At 40.3% G+C, this 16,515-nt stretch overlaps 1 protein-coding gene across 1 annotated transcript in view; it reads right to left on the minus strand.

Moving 5' to 3' along the window:
• PTPRT (protein tyrosine phosphatase receptor type T) overlaps positions 1 to 16,515 on the minus strand; it is a 350,381-nt gene that overhangs the window by 90,279 nt on the left and 243,587 nt on the right. The window contains exon 11 of the mRNA XM_035900121.1: positions 5,086 to 5,359. Coding sequence (XP_035756014.1) covers positions 5,086 to 5,359 — 274 coding nt within the window. The remainder of the gene's footprint in view (positions 1 to 5,085; positions 5,360 to 16,515) is intronic.

Consider the following 16,515-nt stretch of genomic DNA (forward strand, 5'->3'; position numbering starts at 1 on the left):
CAAATGATTTTTTTTTCTCTTCTTTTACAATGACAGCTTGCTGTTTACAGACTACGAACAACAATAAAAGAAGCAGAGCTTTTTCATCCATCTGTTTTCACACCCACAATTTTTTCTTTCCTTTACTATTATTATGACTTTGCATTGGTTAAACAGTGCTTGCCTTGCCTGAAGAACCACCTGCCAGCACCAGTGAGACTTGCTGTCCCCAGACGTACTGTTCAGGGCTGCCCTGTGACAGGCACAGTTTCATCAGGCAGCTCAAACTGGGGAGAAGCAATTTTAACTTTCGCTGGTGCACAGACAAGACAAGTAATTACCCATTTCCCACTTGGCCTCAGTTTCAACTTTAGTTCCTTGTGTCCCAGAGCTATAGACTGAGCATGCTTGCTGGCAACTTGCTTCACACAGGATACAAACCGTGGTTCTGTCCACTGAACATCCTAAGGAATTATTTTTTTTGGTCATCAACAAATTTTGCTCAAGTTCAGGAGAGCTCTAGATTGTCTGCTGCTTTTTTATCCTGATGAAGCCAACTGTTTGCTGCCTTTAAAATGAATGCATATGTCTGTGCAGGGTCCAGGGACTCCCCTATAATTTCTATTGCCAGCTTAAGGAAACTGCTAGTTCTCCCAGAGACTTAAGCTAACCCTAGTACTTGCCTTTCAAATTATCGCCTATTTTTAGTATCTGTCTCATTTGGAGAAGGGAAGTTTAACAGAATGGTTAGGGATTTTATTATTTACAACAGAAAGCTATTCCAATGATATATAGTTAATAATTGAATACCCATACCTCCCAAACTCTCAAACATGAGGTCGACTGGAGGATTTTATTTACACTGTTGAGAGAACTATCAAGAAAACACTCAGGTCTACATACTCTGGCCCAAATTGGCAAACCAGATGTGGAAACAGGGGCTTACAAGGAGTGAAGTGCTTCCACAGCTGATTTATTTCTGCCCCACCGACTCCAACATGAGATTAAGAAGCAGTAAGCATATGTGAACAAAACTGTACACCCAAAATCCTACTGAACACATTGCTCCTCAAAGCGGTTTAATAGTTCACAGAAGCAATGCAGGTGGCCTTGGTGCCACATAATTTTCTAGAACAGGGTTCGTGCTGAACTGAAGTACCTCACTGTTTTTTTCATGGGCTATCTGCACAGGGATGAATGCCACCTCTCTGTTGGCAGCTCTATCCATACCTCCAAAACGTCCCAGAAGAAGAATATTGTGTACTGCAAGTAGACCGGTCAGCATCTAGAAATCCAGCCTGAAGTCCCCTGATAATAATGAACTGCCCAATTGTGCATGTAGTAGAAGTCATTAGAGAGGAAAAAAATCAATAAGAATCTCTGTAGAGTCTATCATTCCCTCAAAAATAATATTCTCATCGATTCTTGTGGTGCTACTTTTCACAATTCTGGCCTGAAAACATCATTCACCTGTTGGACCACCAGGCTGCAAGAGCAGCTGGCAGCATCCCCCACATCATCTCCAGCTGTGTTACAAAGGCTTCTGCCTCATCCCCCATTTAGAGGAAAAATGGCCAAGAGTTATTGATTGCAACTGTGCCATTACAAGATTTCATTTTAACTCAGTGAGGTAAAATGCAATTGCAGGAAGGATTTTTAGGAAGCTCTGGTTTCTGGGCTGCTCAGAAATTCAGGCAGGTTTCACACAACAGCCAAAGATTTCTCCCCATTTGACCACGTGACTGGATCACTAACCAGAGACCGTCACCTACAATGGCCCAGATAAAGAACTTGGGGACAATAAAACCTGCAACATTTAACTTTGATTATTAAGCCAGTATAAGGATAAGAGAGGATAAGGAGTAGATAAGGAGTAACGGTGCTGCCACCCTGGCCTCACCTTTCAGACGGATAAACACCGAAAGGGCTGGTGTTTTAAAGGCGTGAGCTCAGGGAGGTTTTTCAGAGGAGGAAAACTTCATGCTCTGTCAGGCAGCCATCTGCAGCAGGTGGCACAGGACAACCAGCAAACACCAGTTAACTACCTGGAAGGCTGCAGCAGCATGTGTGGAGCTCCTGCCAGAGGAGAGCGAAGCCAGTTGTCCGCTCTTGTGTCAATTCTTGTGCTAATTCTGTCTAACAATTAAACAGTAACTAACGGTGCTTCCTACCCCCACAGTTACAAAGCCCGGAGCTTCTGCTTCCTTTTTATCTTTTTTCCCCTCTTACTTCAAACTCTGACACATTTCAGTTCAGCATCTGGCTTTCAACAGTCCCTAGGAGGGAAATTCACACAATTTGGAAGCGTTTTGTGTAACAAAGCTGAAAACCATTCTGTCGCACAGATGTTCTATTTAGACCCCTGTCTGGAAGCAACACCACGTTGACCAAACTTCATGCAACTGTCCACAGAAAAGAATTCAGCCAACGACAGCTACCCATTCAAACTCTCAAACAAGTACAACATTGCACATGAGAAGGCAGAAAAGCTCGTGATCTGATTTTGCAGCAATTTGCCACACTTGTTTTTCATCCAGCTGTTAATTACGTTCCTTTCACTGTAACAATCGCGCTAATGGTTGCAGAGCAGAGGGGAACACCAAATGAGCACAACTCTGCACGTACAGAGGAGCTGAAACAATGCAGAACTCCTGCAACACTTCTACCTCCTCCCAATCAAGCTTTTTGACCAAATACAGCATGTTTCTTCAAATTAAGCTCTCCCCAGAGTCCTACATTTCCAAAGGAAGATGTTCTGGTTCACTGCACAAAGGTTTCTCATTGCAGGTTCCAGGTGTGGAAAGAAGCTTTATCATTCCACAACTGTCAGTGATTAATGAAACTATAGAATATCCTAATTAAAAAGTGAGTGGCAATGTTCTGTTAAGTTTTTCATGTGCAGGGGAACATAAGGCTTTATTTTAATTGTGCTAAATTGTTACTCTTTCAGATTTTCTGCAGATGTGCATTATCAGAAGTGCCACATTGCAGCCATAATTATTAGCAGGCTTTACAAAGACCAGTCAAAGCTGCTCAGGTTATAGACATAAGTGAAAACTCAGAACTCTTAAATACAAATTATACCTGTAAACAATTCTGGGAATTAAACAAAACTTATTATTTACAGCTGAAAAAGACTGGATGAAAATCAGACCTCAATGTTTGAAATGTGGGGCTTAAGGATTTTATCCACAAAAAGAAAGTATCACAGCTACTCCTTTGAAGGTCCATATTCCACTCTTGGACATTTCCTCTATAATTTTTTCCCATAGCACTGCACTTCAAGGACATATAAGCATATACTGTACCAATATAAATTATTAACACAGAGGAAATTGCTTGCTCAAATAGGAATTTGCTTTGTCTAGCAGGATACTTCTCATGCTGTCATAAACTGTACATACAGACTCCTTTGATTAACTTATGCTTAAAAAGTCCTCTACTGTCTTGTGTTCCTATTAGAACAGCCCAAGGAGGTTGTCCTTTTTTGAGTCCTTATCAACTTATGTGTAGAGAGTGTGATGTAACCTGCCAGCTACAGAGATCCAATAAAAGCAGGAATCACACATTAGTGCTGCCTTAATCCAGAATGCCAAGGGAAGCTTACATTTCCATTCATATCACCCATTTATGGCATATTATATTGTACTTAAGCAAATAAAGTTTTTTCTTCCCTGGGGATCCATTCACTAGCAATTAACTAGCACACAAGGGGGAACTAACTAGACACAGAGACAGATACATATATTTCACAATTTCCTTTATAAAGGCAAATCCAAAATTGAATTAATTGAGTAGTGCTGGAAGGAAACTAAATGGACTAGAAAGGAAACCGAGGTGAAAAACACCACGGTATTGAAGAGATTTGTGCTTGTCAGCCACACAGCAGAAACTCTGCAGGAGAATGGTGATAAATTAAGGTAGTAAAACACCAAGATATGTTGTGAACATTCATTGGCATTGCTAGCCTGTTAAACGATGCATGGTCCTCCGTGATATGTGGCTCTGTTTTGGGTATAAAAGACACTATCCCAAGTGGAGACCAAAGCCCACACCATTCCCCTTTGGTTTTTTAATTTTGTTCTTTCAGAAGTGATGTCTTAGAGAATTTATCTATGTTAAAGTTAGATTCATGAAAGCAGTGGCAAATGCACTAACACCACACTCGGCTACCCAGCTTCCTGATGCCATGTTAATTCTCTAAGACTCTACATGAGGCCAGAGCATCAAATTCTGTCATGTTATGTGATAATGGAAAGCAATCAGGGGAGTAAAAGGGGAGGAAGGTGAATGACTGCTTAGACTTGATCTGGCCATTACACTGTTAGCTGAACAGACCCAAAACAGGAGAGTTAAAAGAGAAGGTCACAAACTGTTGTAGGCTGGAATAGAAGAATGGAAGAGGGAAAAGAAGCCTTTCCTTTTCCTATGATGGGATCTGTTGGGGCATTACGTGTATGCCAGTTGGGTCTGAGAATAGGGCAGACTGTTTCCTGTGCACTCTCCATTTTAAATTTAATATCACAGAGTAAATACATGTAAAAAAAATCGTTCAGGATATTGAAAAGAAATACAAAAGACATGGAAATAGTCCTCCCTGCAGTACAACTTACATTTTTCTCAAGCTGAAAATCCCAACCATAAGTGCTACATTATGATATGACCTAATTCAACGTCATAGCTTTTGCGTAGTTCTCATCTCATAATGTCTCCTCCAAAACTACAAGCACTGTGAATTGGAGACTATCAGAATATTGCAATTATGTCTTTTAAAAGGACAATAGCTCCTACTCTGGCATTAGTGCAACTGCAAGAAAAAAAAACAAAACACCCAAATTCTAAGCAATTCAATTTGTAAATTACATGCCAACATGTGTCTTTACATTGTCTGGCTCCCCAAAACGTTTCTCATTGGATCTAGTCAACAGAGACAGACTTGAGTGAAGGACAAGTAGTGGCACATTTAATTTTCATCAAATATCTGTAAAAGGGTAATAATGAGGAGTAATTATATTGGCATCCAATGGAGAATGGAGGAGAAAGACATGGAGGATAGACAGAGGTGGTCATACGTACAGATCCAACTTCAATTTTCTCTGCACTTACTCCATTTGCCTTGCTAAGAGCCTGGAAGTATATGCTGTAGCTTTTCAGGGGAGAAAGTGGAGCATTCCAGTAGCCATTGTAGGTTTTGTTGTCACCCACTGTGAACGGCTGTGTGAAGGGCAGGTTGATGGGTTTCAGCTCGGCTGCAAAGTAGTGTGGTGAGTCAAGACTGGAAGCATTCTTGTAGCTCACTGGGACGGAGAAGCATTCAATGATGTCTGCAGCTCTCCGTGCTTTCTGCAGCTTCTCCTCCTTGACAACAAGTTGATAGACACTAGGAGGGAGAAAGGAAGGTAAGATTAGAGCCCCAAGAGCCTTACATATGAAGAATGTTTCCAACAATAAAAGGAAAAGGCACAATAAGACTGCTAGGACATCACAGCAAACACTGTTCTTTGCATGTCAGTAAAATGTGGGCAAGATGCTGATCACTTGTTCTGTTGATTCAGTTGAGTTAATCAAGGTACACCTTGGTGAAGGTCAGAATAGATTTTAATCATATCACACTTTGGGAAAAAGATTAACTAATAAAATACCCAGTCTATAATGGATTTTTAATGTACTGAATATTAGAAAGCAGATGCTTTCTTCTTTGGCCACCAGGTTGAAACATGGATTTTTTGCTTGGGTCCAAATGACAATTGCAGTAGAGGAGAGTGTTAGCAGGTGGCAATGGTGTCAGATCCCTCTTGAAACAGTTTCAGGATGCAAGAATTAGTTTAGATCAAAAAAATTCTCACATCTTCTAAGAACGTAACTTTTTTTGGCCCTCCCTCACATCTCTTTTTGGGTTATACCCTGGAATGTAGAGTTCTCTAACATTAATTCCTGATGGCAAGTCTCCTCCTACCTTCCATCACTAAAAGGCTGGCTTCTATGCTGAGCAGATGGCTTTATAGCTCTCCCAATTCACTTTTGTTTCAGGAAACAACAACAACTCCTCATATTCTTTCCAGCTCTGTGAAAATCCTTTTTGATTCTTGCTAAGCCTTTGGCCTCTATGATATGTAATAGCAATCTTGTTATTTCTAACTTACTATTTCAGGCTCAGAGAGGTTGCAAAGCATTCAAATGCATGCTGCTTTCCCCCCCCCCCCCCAGGCAGTTAACAAAGCCCTTAGGTTCAGTGCTGCTACAGCTGAGGTGGGTTTACTGTCTGCTTAACACCACTCACCCTTTGACAAAGAAAGATACTGCTGCAGTCATTTTATTTTTTGTCAGGATATTCACATGTGCTGCCCTCACCTGTCTGTGTGAAACTGGTCCTTTGTTTAGTTAGACAGGGGAGATCGATTAAAAGATTGGAAACAGCCAGCAGCATATCATTCTCCTGGCTTTCACGGGCTCATTGTTGCAGAAAGATTGGTCTGAAAAATTTCTAGCATAGCCATAGCTCATCAGTGCTTCTGTGGGAAGTGAAGTTCTGGCACCTTCAACAAGCAGGAGTGAACCAAAACTTAGCTCATGCTTTTGAATTAACTGTTACTCCAGGTCTGTGGGCATCTGGCACACTCACTGTTAACAACGTGGTCAGTGAATCACTTGGAAATCATTTGGCTCCCACTGCTAGGCACAAAAACACGAAACCTTACAAGTACAACCAATTTATGAATTGCTTAGTACTGAAGTTGTCCTTATGCAGGCTGCCACTGAAGTCTGCAAATGCAGCAGGAGAACCCACCAGACGTATGGATTGCAGGCTTCAATGATATCCCTTCAGCATTTTGGAAAACATCCCTCAATCCTACAGTTCATTAGAGGCTTTAATAAAATATGTTAGAACTTCCCTGGTATTTATTTTTTTATTTCTCAAAAGATAAACAGGCTTCCCAGCAATACTTCAAGTATTCTCGTTGATGGTGTAGTGGGAGCTGTAAGCAAAAGCCTGTTTAACCTAAACACTCCCCTCTTCTTAGCAATAGAAACTTTTAGATTGCCATTTTGGACACTGTTGACTAACAGACTATCTGCAGGTTCTCATCCTGACCCTTTTCTCTGGCAATAATAATCTACGCTACCGGGAAAGTTAGTCATTTTGTGCAAAATTGTAGCTGACATTTTTACGGGTATTTGCCACATGCCTTCTAACTTAAAAATTCTTGGTTTCTATTCTATCCAATGCCAAAAACTTGTCTTTTCTGGTTATAGAAAATGTTTCCTTTATGTATATACATATATATGTGTATATATACACACACACATATAAATATGTATTAATCTTGTTTCAGCCTAGACAGAGGCCAAGGGTTCCCTTTTTTATCTCCCTGGCCCTACAGTGTCCAAAGGGTGACTCTCATTCTCTTGGTTATCCCACTTGTAAGCAATGAGCCTATAAACTTTTCTGTCTTCAGAGAAGGGGAAGCTTCCAGGAACATGAATCAACAGATAACTGAACACCTTCCCTAATCATCAGAGAACTTATTTACCTTTGAAGACATTCTCAGTTTCTCCTTTGACGGTTCTAATATATGCTCCACCAGTATAGGCACTCTTTCATATCATCAGAAAAGAGTTTTGATACATATAGAACCTAATAACAGATGTATTCTTCCACATTTGCGCTTTCTTACTTAGCCATTAACGCACTTCTTCCCTTCAGGGGGATAACTCACTCTTTTAATGACTTAAAATATTACTTTTAATGTTTATTCTTTTGGAATAAATTGAGGTGTCTCTGGAAGCACAACGGCACATGAGCATTCAGCTGAGATGTAATAGATGTCCCATTTGTGTTCACGTTAAAACCCCGTTAATCTCATGCTCAAATGCTGTCTCCTTTTCTATGAAACAAGTACCTGAGCTTGCGCTGCTGTCATCATTCCCTCTGTCTAAAACACATACCCTGGTGGAACTTAGGATGAGTGACTGACTGCTTTCTTGGCATTCTTTTCCTTTATGCCCCAGCTCACAGCAACTGACACAGCACGTTCATCTGTATGTGCTTTACCTGCTTGACTTGGTGACCGTCATCCTTCACGCTGGCTCTTTTCTCTGAGTCTCAGTTATTTGGTAGTGGTCAAGTGGCTAATCTCAAAGGAGGCGGTCAAGTGTCCAAGAGCGTGGCAGATTTCAAAGATTACTCTGGACTGAAGATGATCACTCTAAGAAATTGTTTCCTTATCAAATGATTACTTTGGTTCTCTCTTTCTGATATTTTGTTCCCAGTATTTTGATCTCTCTAGACCCTCCAGGAATGCAGGATTCACCATTCACCCTTAGCTAGTACACAGACTGGTATAGTCTCATTTTCTTTTTTCTTCTTCTCTGTCATACCTTTGTTTTTCAGTTTATGCTCTTTTCTGCATGTTTTGTTTTTCCGCATGTTTGGTTTTTCCCTAGGAAGAGAATTTTCCTGATTGCCCTTAGGGCATTTTCATAGGCATTTCAACTTCTCTGCATTAACCAGTGAAGTGCTGCAAGGCACAGCCAGTGCTTCCACACACGTTATCAGCAGCATAAAGACGCTCTCATAACTGAAGCAAAAAGCCAATGAACCTACATCCAAATTAAATTCCTGTGGGAATTCTGAGTATCAAGCACACAGTTACCCACCCTAAAGTTTGGCATCTGCATTACCACAATTCTCAAAAGAGTAAAAGTGATTCAAATTTGCTCAGAAGACATTGTGAGACATTATGACCCCCAAGACTGAGGTTGGGCACTAACTCAAAATAAACTCAGTGAGTAGGATCTGCCCTTTTGGCCTACAAAAGCACTTCAGCTACAATCACATCTCTGGTGCTGAGCAGGGTCAACCATTTGCAACTTGTTAAGACTGACAATTTTATAATACACAGCGGTGCGATTACAACCAAGGGAAAGGACGAGAACTTTTTGTGCTAGTGCTAGAGGGAAGTGCTAGAGGGAAGGAAAAAAAAGGGGGGCAATGGAAATAAGGTGGAGATATCCAAACTATTCTATTAGCTCCTATTCTGGCTATCAGGTAGGCAGGAACCTGGATCTCCTGAGGGTCTCCCCCTCCCAAGCTTCAAAGCTACTGCTTCCAGCCAGTATCAGCTAACACTGCTTTCATAGCAGGAATCAATACATCAGCTGAAAATGCCCAGCTGGATAAAAGAAAGTTTCAGTGTCATACACTGAAATTATATTAAAAGCGACAAGAAAAGCAGAGCATTAAAACTCCTGACACTATACAACAACTTCAGTACCAATAAACTGAAAGATGGTACAGTAAAACTAACTACTACTTTTCAATTTTTAATATTCAGCCACATTTGCAAACACTGCAATCAAATCCACACATGTGTGTGCTGCAGGGCGATAGAAGCAGGGGTCTTGTGTTCCTAGTGCTAAGCTACTCCAAGACACCTCATTGCAACCAAGTAATACTGCTGTCCCCGTAAATGACAGGAAAGGACTGGTTTCCAAACATCCATAAGCTCTGCTCTCCAGAGAGCTCTCTAGGGATTCTCAAATCTGGGCCACTAACCAAAAGCCTGACTTCCTAGAAGGCTGGGGAGCTGACTGCCCTCTTGTGCAGCTGCACGCTCTTATTAGAAAAGGAGGCCAAAAGTAGGCCCCTTGATAAATTTCACAGGTCTTGGATAAATCCACATTACTTTAATAGAAGCTTTTTAAAGTTTTTAACGGCTCCATTCTAAATCACTGATAAAAGCACCAGCCATAATGGTCGCCACAGCACAAATGTTGTCTGCAGAGGAAGAAAATGTGCTCTTATCATCATCTACAAGGTAATCTTTTAAATGATGAGTTCTCTGTTCAGAGTGGAAGCACAATTGCAGATAATCAACATTCCAAATCACAGCCTGTTTCTGTGCGACTCGGATCGCTCTGAGCGCTGCTAAATTTCTCCTTCCCCTGCTCTTGATTTCTTTTTGTGCTGCTTGCAGCACAATTTGAGGATGGACTGAAGAAGCGCTTGACCACAAATCTAGCCATGTATTTAGACCAGACTCAAGTTCTGGATGTAGGATGTGCATGAATGCGGAGGCAAAAAGCTGAGTCAAGAGCATTCAACACTTAGTCAGTGCACTTTGATATCCTGACATGATCCTTATCAACAAGGTGAAATCTTCACTATACACCTCGTAATGGTAGGGTATGAAAAGTTATATAATTTCTTAGTAACCTTACAGTTATCCCCTCACCTGACTTATTGAAGCTTAAAAGAAACAATGCTTCTGTAGCTTCGTACTTCCTCTGGACCAATTTTGGAACTAAATTTTCTTAAATGTATTATATAAAGATTTCATATATTTTAATTTAATTTTAATAGTTAACGCATAAATATATCACCCATATATTATTTCCAATAATATTTTCTCCTTGGGAACAAAAAAAAAGTGGCAATTAATACAGCCTGATCTTTCAGTGCATTTTTTAGCTTATTATTGTGAGCAGGTTCTGCAGTTCACCCTACAGAGAACTTCTCATTTCTAGCTCAAATGAACACATTATTGTCAGAATGACTGTTTGACAGGGTAGAGGAAATAAGATATTACCAAAGGGTAGAGGTTTCCTTATTAATAGTTATTTTAATTCAAAGAATGAAGGACAAAAAGGGCAAACGAAGTAAGAATGGAAAAGACTTGCAGCTTCCAATAGCTGTGTCACCTCAGACTGAAGGCATGAGGGTCCGTCCAACCAACGTGGAACTGGACATTGAATTCCCATTGTTGCACCTATTCTGTGGAATTAACAGATTCAGCACTTCTGCAAAGGCTATCCAAACCCATGAAAATCAAACCCAAATACTATCTGACCAGTCCATGAAAATTAATGCTGCACAGAGGTGGACAAAAGGCATTGGGTGCATATGAAAAGGGTCGAAGTTACAATAATTAGATGGACCAACAACTAATTCAGATTTTCTCTTATTTAAAATGCAAACGGTTTTAAGAAGCATGCTCTGAAGACCATGAGAGCATTGTCAGGGTACTGGTTCATACCCTTAGCAGGCATCACACAGAAGCCCCAGATACCAAGTGCTGATTTCCTACTGCAGAGCTCTGCAACAAACTACAGAAATCAGATATAACTTCAGTCATCAAACAGCAGGCCTGCCCACTGGAAACGTTCACTGGAAATACACCCTTAGACCAGTTTCCCTGGATTTTAGTTAAACATGACAGTCCTGATACCAGTCAGCCTATTTTTAGAGCCCATTTTTAAAGTTAATAGTTAAGTTGCAGAATCCAGGCTACAGATACTTAACACTAGTTTTTTTATCATCTGGTTTTCCATTTAACTTATGATCCCATTAAATTTGGTTCAGTCAATGTAAATATATTTGTATATATCCATGAAGGTTCATCGCCTTTATTCTGACAGCATGGACCCATCTCCTGGCATACTGGAATGGGAGAGGGTTTGATGTGTTGCCTGACACCCACATTTAGAATGCAGATTAACTATTGAATGTGCATATGCTTGTTTTATGGCCAAGTTGACTTCAGTGATGCAAACTGAGACAGAAGAGTATCAACACCTCTGTTTTCTCTTTCTTAAAGGTATCTAAATAAAAGTCTGAATTTTGCTACATAGACAATAAGAAATAAAATAATGGGAAATTTGAGGAAATATAATAGGGATGGAACCTAGAAATATCCTATAAAAATCTATCTATCTCTGTAGAGCTTACTCTAAAAAATTGTGAAATTAAACAGTAAATGAGATGCTTCTTACAGTGTGCCTCCAGCCCTCCCATGAACTTGCATAGGGGGGATTTTGTAAAAAAATTCAACCAAAACCCACTAAAATCTAAAAACAATTTATATAACATAAATTCTACTAAAATTCACAAGGACTAAATGGATAACTGCCATAAAGCCTGATGTTGAGACTTGCGGTTCTGAGTACACACCACATCTACAGCACTGCTTTCCTTTGGCTATAATGGTGAATATTTCCTCACTAGGCTCCTCCTGCAATCCTGTAATCAAATCTTTGGGCAATCAGAATTGCCTCTGCAGACACTTTCCAAGTTCATAAAGTTTTCTGGTTCAAACAGGTGGCAATATATTCCTGAGAATTGAGTTACCTACTTCACATGTTCTAAAATGTCACCCTTAATATCTTCAATAGCACCTTTAATCAGAAGCTCTGAAACTAATCTACAAAACATAATGAACTGAGTTTCACAGCCACCTAGGATGCACATACAGAACTCAGTGCACTGTTCTGCAATTTTCTGTCTATTTAAGAACTGATTCAAAACCCATTAAAATCAATTAAAGATTGCTACTATTCCCATTATGCTTTGGAACAGCTCCATGCAGAATAAAATATGCTGAAGTTAAGGTTAGCTTTCAATAACATTTTTATGCAGAAAATAGGAAAAAAAGAGACTGTTCTGCAATGTCATCTTCTGGAATATGCTTGGCTATTTCAACAATTCCAAAACTAGCCCATTATGAATACTGGGCTGCACTGTCATCAATCAGCTTGTTCGCATCTGCAAAGCATTCACAAAAATAAAGCTTATAATAATGATTCTACTCGAGGAAATAGTCTCCCATATTGCAAAGTTATTCACACCAGATCCTTCATTTTGAAGTTATTTTTATGTGTTCTTTTAACATTCACTTAAATTAAACAACTCTACACATTCACTGAAGTTGAAGAATACCAACAAAATATCCAAATTTGTAAAAATGGCATAGAAAGAAGAGATGATAATTACTGCCATTGCTATGAAAAAACCTGCTGAGATAGAGCCAATAATAATGTAATCCATTTAATTGAGAAGACCGGTAAGAGAGTCTCTTCACATTTTCTTCTACTCTCATATTCACTACAGTAGTCTAGATCTACTACCAAGGCATGTTGTACACTGAAATTCATGAAATAAGGGCTAGCGATTTCACACTTGGATAACACTATCTGGAGCCAGAGTTTTCACATGGGCATTCTTTTATCGCTAAAATTTCAAGCTTTGTTAAGTTTCTACAGTGATTGAAATGGCATCTAGAAAAAGTAAGAAAGTTTAGACTGCATGCTCCCTGTATAGAAGAGAGATATGGTCCCGTATTCCCCCCAATCAGTATCAGCAACTGTGATGAGCTACCTGTGGGACGGGTGGTGATACCTATTTAAGGAACTGTGCACTGTCTCAAGCTTAAAAAAAGGCAAAACCAAACAAGATATTTGTATTGTAGAAAAACCATCCTGCCAGCACTATCTTTGGCCAGAATACTTTGTCTGAAATCTCTTTGCAGTCATACTGCAGCATCTCATATAATTCCCACAACTGACTAAAAAATGAAAAATGTTAGAAAGTAGTGGGGTTTTTTTGTTTTGTTGTTGTTTGGGGTTTTTTTGGTGAAAAGAAATGATAATATAACGTCAAATGTAATGTCATTTGGCCTCAGGTCCTAGGTGGGTAGAGTTTTATCCTGCCAGGTCTCTGAGGTACAATACGTAACTACCCCACTGTTGCAGAGGTATAAACAGTGGCACGTAGAAAGTGCAATGGGTGACTTGCCTGGTACCACACAGTATCAGCTGTATGTAAACAACCCCCCGCGTTCTCGTCCAATATTCCTGCTTCCACCCACCAGCCAATATGTCCTTTCTAATGCAGTCTGGAGTTTCCAGCCTGAACACATGTTAATCCTATGAAGTCTTTCAAAAAGGCAAAATAAAAATGAAAGCTACTTCTGGGCACCACTTGAGATGTGACCCGCGGAGATGAAGGAGGGAGGAGGAGACAGCACTGGGAAAAGAGGTGCTCTGGAAACCGTCTCTTTCTGCACCACACAAAAGACACAACAGACTGTCAAGCTTCCACAAACCCCAGCGACAACGTTGTGCTAATACACAGGTATAATGATGGTTTAAAGAAACAGCTGCGTGCATGTCTGCGCAACTAAATACCTCTGTGTGTGCATGTATACCTGTGTGCTATGTATACATAACTACACATGCTAAAATCAGTTCTTCCAACCTCATAATGTTCCACTCACCGTCACTCTTCTATGAGTGACTAATGACCACGTCTTTCCAAGGAAGGACAGCTATTAAAAGAAATGTAAAAATGCAAGTATTCCCATACAGTTCCGAGCAAGTCTAATCATCGCCGCAGTGTCCGTGCACAGCAAACAGAAATGTGGTAACATATACAAGATGTAAGTAGTTGTCAAAAAGACAACTGTATTGACAGTCAGTATTCACTGATCAAAAAGAAGGATTTGTGTGCTTAAAAGCCCATTTTTTCCAGTTGTATCATTTGGTCTAATAAAAGATGTTATCCATACTCGCAAAATTACCTCCTTTCCATCCCCAGACCACCAGAACACTGCTACTGCATCTATTTACTTGTATTATGTATGCATCATACTTTTAAAATGCTTTAAATTCTCTGAGTTTAATCTTCTTGCAAATAAAAATTATTAAAAAAGAAAGAAAAAAACCAGAGGGCATTTCAAAACTCTGTGTTCCATTATCTCGACCATCTCCATAAGCCTGACCTGGCTTGCAACACAGATTAGACGTAATAGCTGCTGTTCCCCAGTGGAACCAGCCCAGTCCCTGTCTCGCCAGTTCAATGTTATTTTGTGCTGGCAGATTAAAGATAATGAGTGCAGACAGATACGGCTTTCGCTGCAACAGGAGCTAATGTTAGTGGCTTTGGAGGTGTTTTTTCCCTCCTGAGCCACCTGCCATCTGTTTGATCTACAAAAAAAACCCCAACCCCTTTTTTGTTGATGTCGCTTAGCATTAAACAGGCATTGCTGACTGAGGTCTTGTCGTCATCCTCAGTGATCGCTGGTTTAAGACCAGAATGAAATTTCAAGGACAAGAAGAGCCAAGCTGTGGGATGAGTAGAGGCTATGACACACCCTTACAGGGACTGTCCAATACCTTCCTCCGTGTCCTTCATAAAAGCTGTGGCTTGGACAAGGGGATGGATATATTTGCACATATTCTCAGTTAGAATTAATTTGGGTATTTCCAATGGCTTCCATGAAATTAGGTCCACTTGGATGCAGAAATAATCTACTTTTTATTTCAAAGCTTTCTTTCCCTTTTCCACAACCATAGCTACCAGACTGTGGAGGGAAAACCTACACATAAGAACCTGAAATCTTTTTTAAGAGAGAAGACTAGAAAAATATTTTTGCTGGGTTTGTGTTTGCTTTTTTAAAACTAAAAGGCTAAGAAAAACACAAGACAAACAGGGGGAACCTGCTCTGTTTCTAATCTCAGGAGAAACTTCATTACTAGACAAGGCCCATATGGCCAGATAACAGTTTACTCACAGTTATATATCATCAATGTACAGTAGTAAAGATGAGCTCTCCTGGGTAAGGATAATACAGATTACAGATACACCTGAAGCTGCAGGAGTATCAGCCAGATTCTTTAGATTCTTTCCACCTCTTCTGGACACTTTGTGCTTTTCAGAAAGTGCAAAATGATGATAATCCTGTACTTCATCAGCTCCCTTCCAAGTGAAGCATATTTTGGATGCAAGAGAAAACATGAAATGTAAGGTGTATCCTTTGGCAGAAAAAAAATCAACCTGCATCAACAGCAGCTCCTGCAGTTACATAGGGATCTGTCAAGGTGGGCGCTTAGGGAAGTCAGCATTGCCTCCTCTTCTGTTTTGCTGTTTGACCTTCCCACCAAAAATACTGTGCTCTCTGCCTCTCTCCTCGCCTTCCTCTTTTGCACCATGACTACTTTAATTAAACCAGTCCTATTTCCCCTTCCTTTTGCACAGTAAGCAAATCCCTCGCCATCTCCTAGCTCTGCCTTTTGCTTTGGAAAAGCGCTGTGCGAGGAGAACTGAAATTACAGAGAGGCAGAATAGCATCATGGCTGCAGAGGTTTATTCTTCTGAATTGTCTGGCTGCATTTATGATAATCCCCTCATTCCATCTGCAGCCCACGCACTGGTGCAGCAACCCCCTTTTCTAGTTCCAAGAAATTATGCATTCATTATGGAGGAAATTAACACCTCAAAGCAAACTATAATTAGGAATTCTTCAATTCGGTTTATGCTTTTTCAATTAGGCCCTCTATAATTTTAATCACGGGAGCATTAACATGTTTCCGGAATTTATATACCTGTAGTATAATTAAATCCTGAAATGCCTTAGTCTGCAACAGCAAAGCAGAGCTTACTCGTCTTCCCTTTTATTGCATTTTTGTGTTATTATAGACACATTGAGGGGCACCTGGTAGTGCAAACATTGCCTGCCACATGCCCACTTGTCCTCCGAACTCATCATCCTCACTGCTGGTAGAGCTACTGCTGGCTGGATAAAGTTTGTGCGCTGCTTCTGAGAGGTGAACATTTGCCAGGGACTTGTGCCCAGACTCATCCCATCTCATTTTAAGTACCTTAAGGAGCTGCTTCAATTAGGTAAATCATCCTCTGTGGTCCGCAGAAAGAGCCAAGCTCCCTTCTGTGGGCTGCTCCGACCTTGAGAAACTGTGGTCAGG

This window comes from Egretta garzetta, unplaced genomic scaffold (genome assembly GCF_000687185.1).
Source record: "Egretta garzetta isolate BGI_Z169 unplaced genomic scaffold, ASM68718v1 scaffold178, whole genome shotgun sequence".
Taxonomy (NCBI): domain Eukaryota; kingdom Metazoa; phylum Chordata; class Aves; order Pelecaniformes; family Ardeidae; genus Egretta; species Egretta garzetta.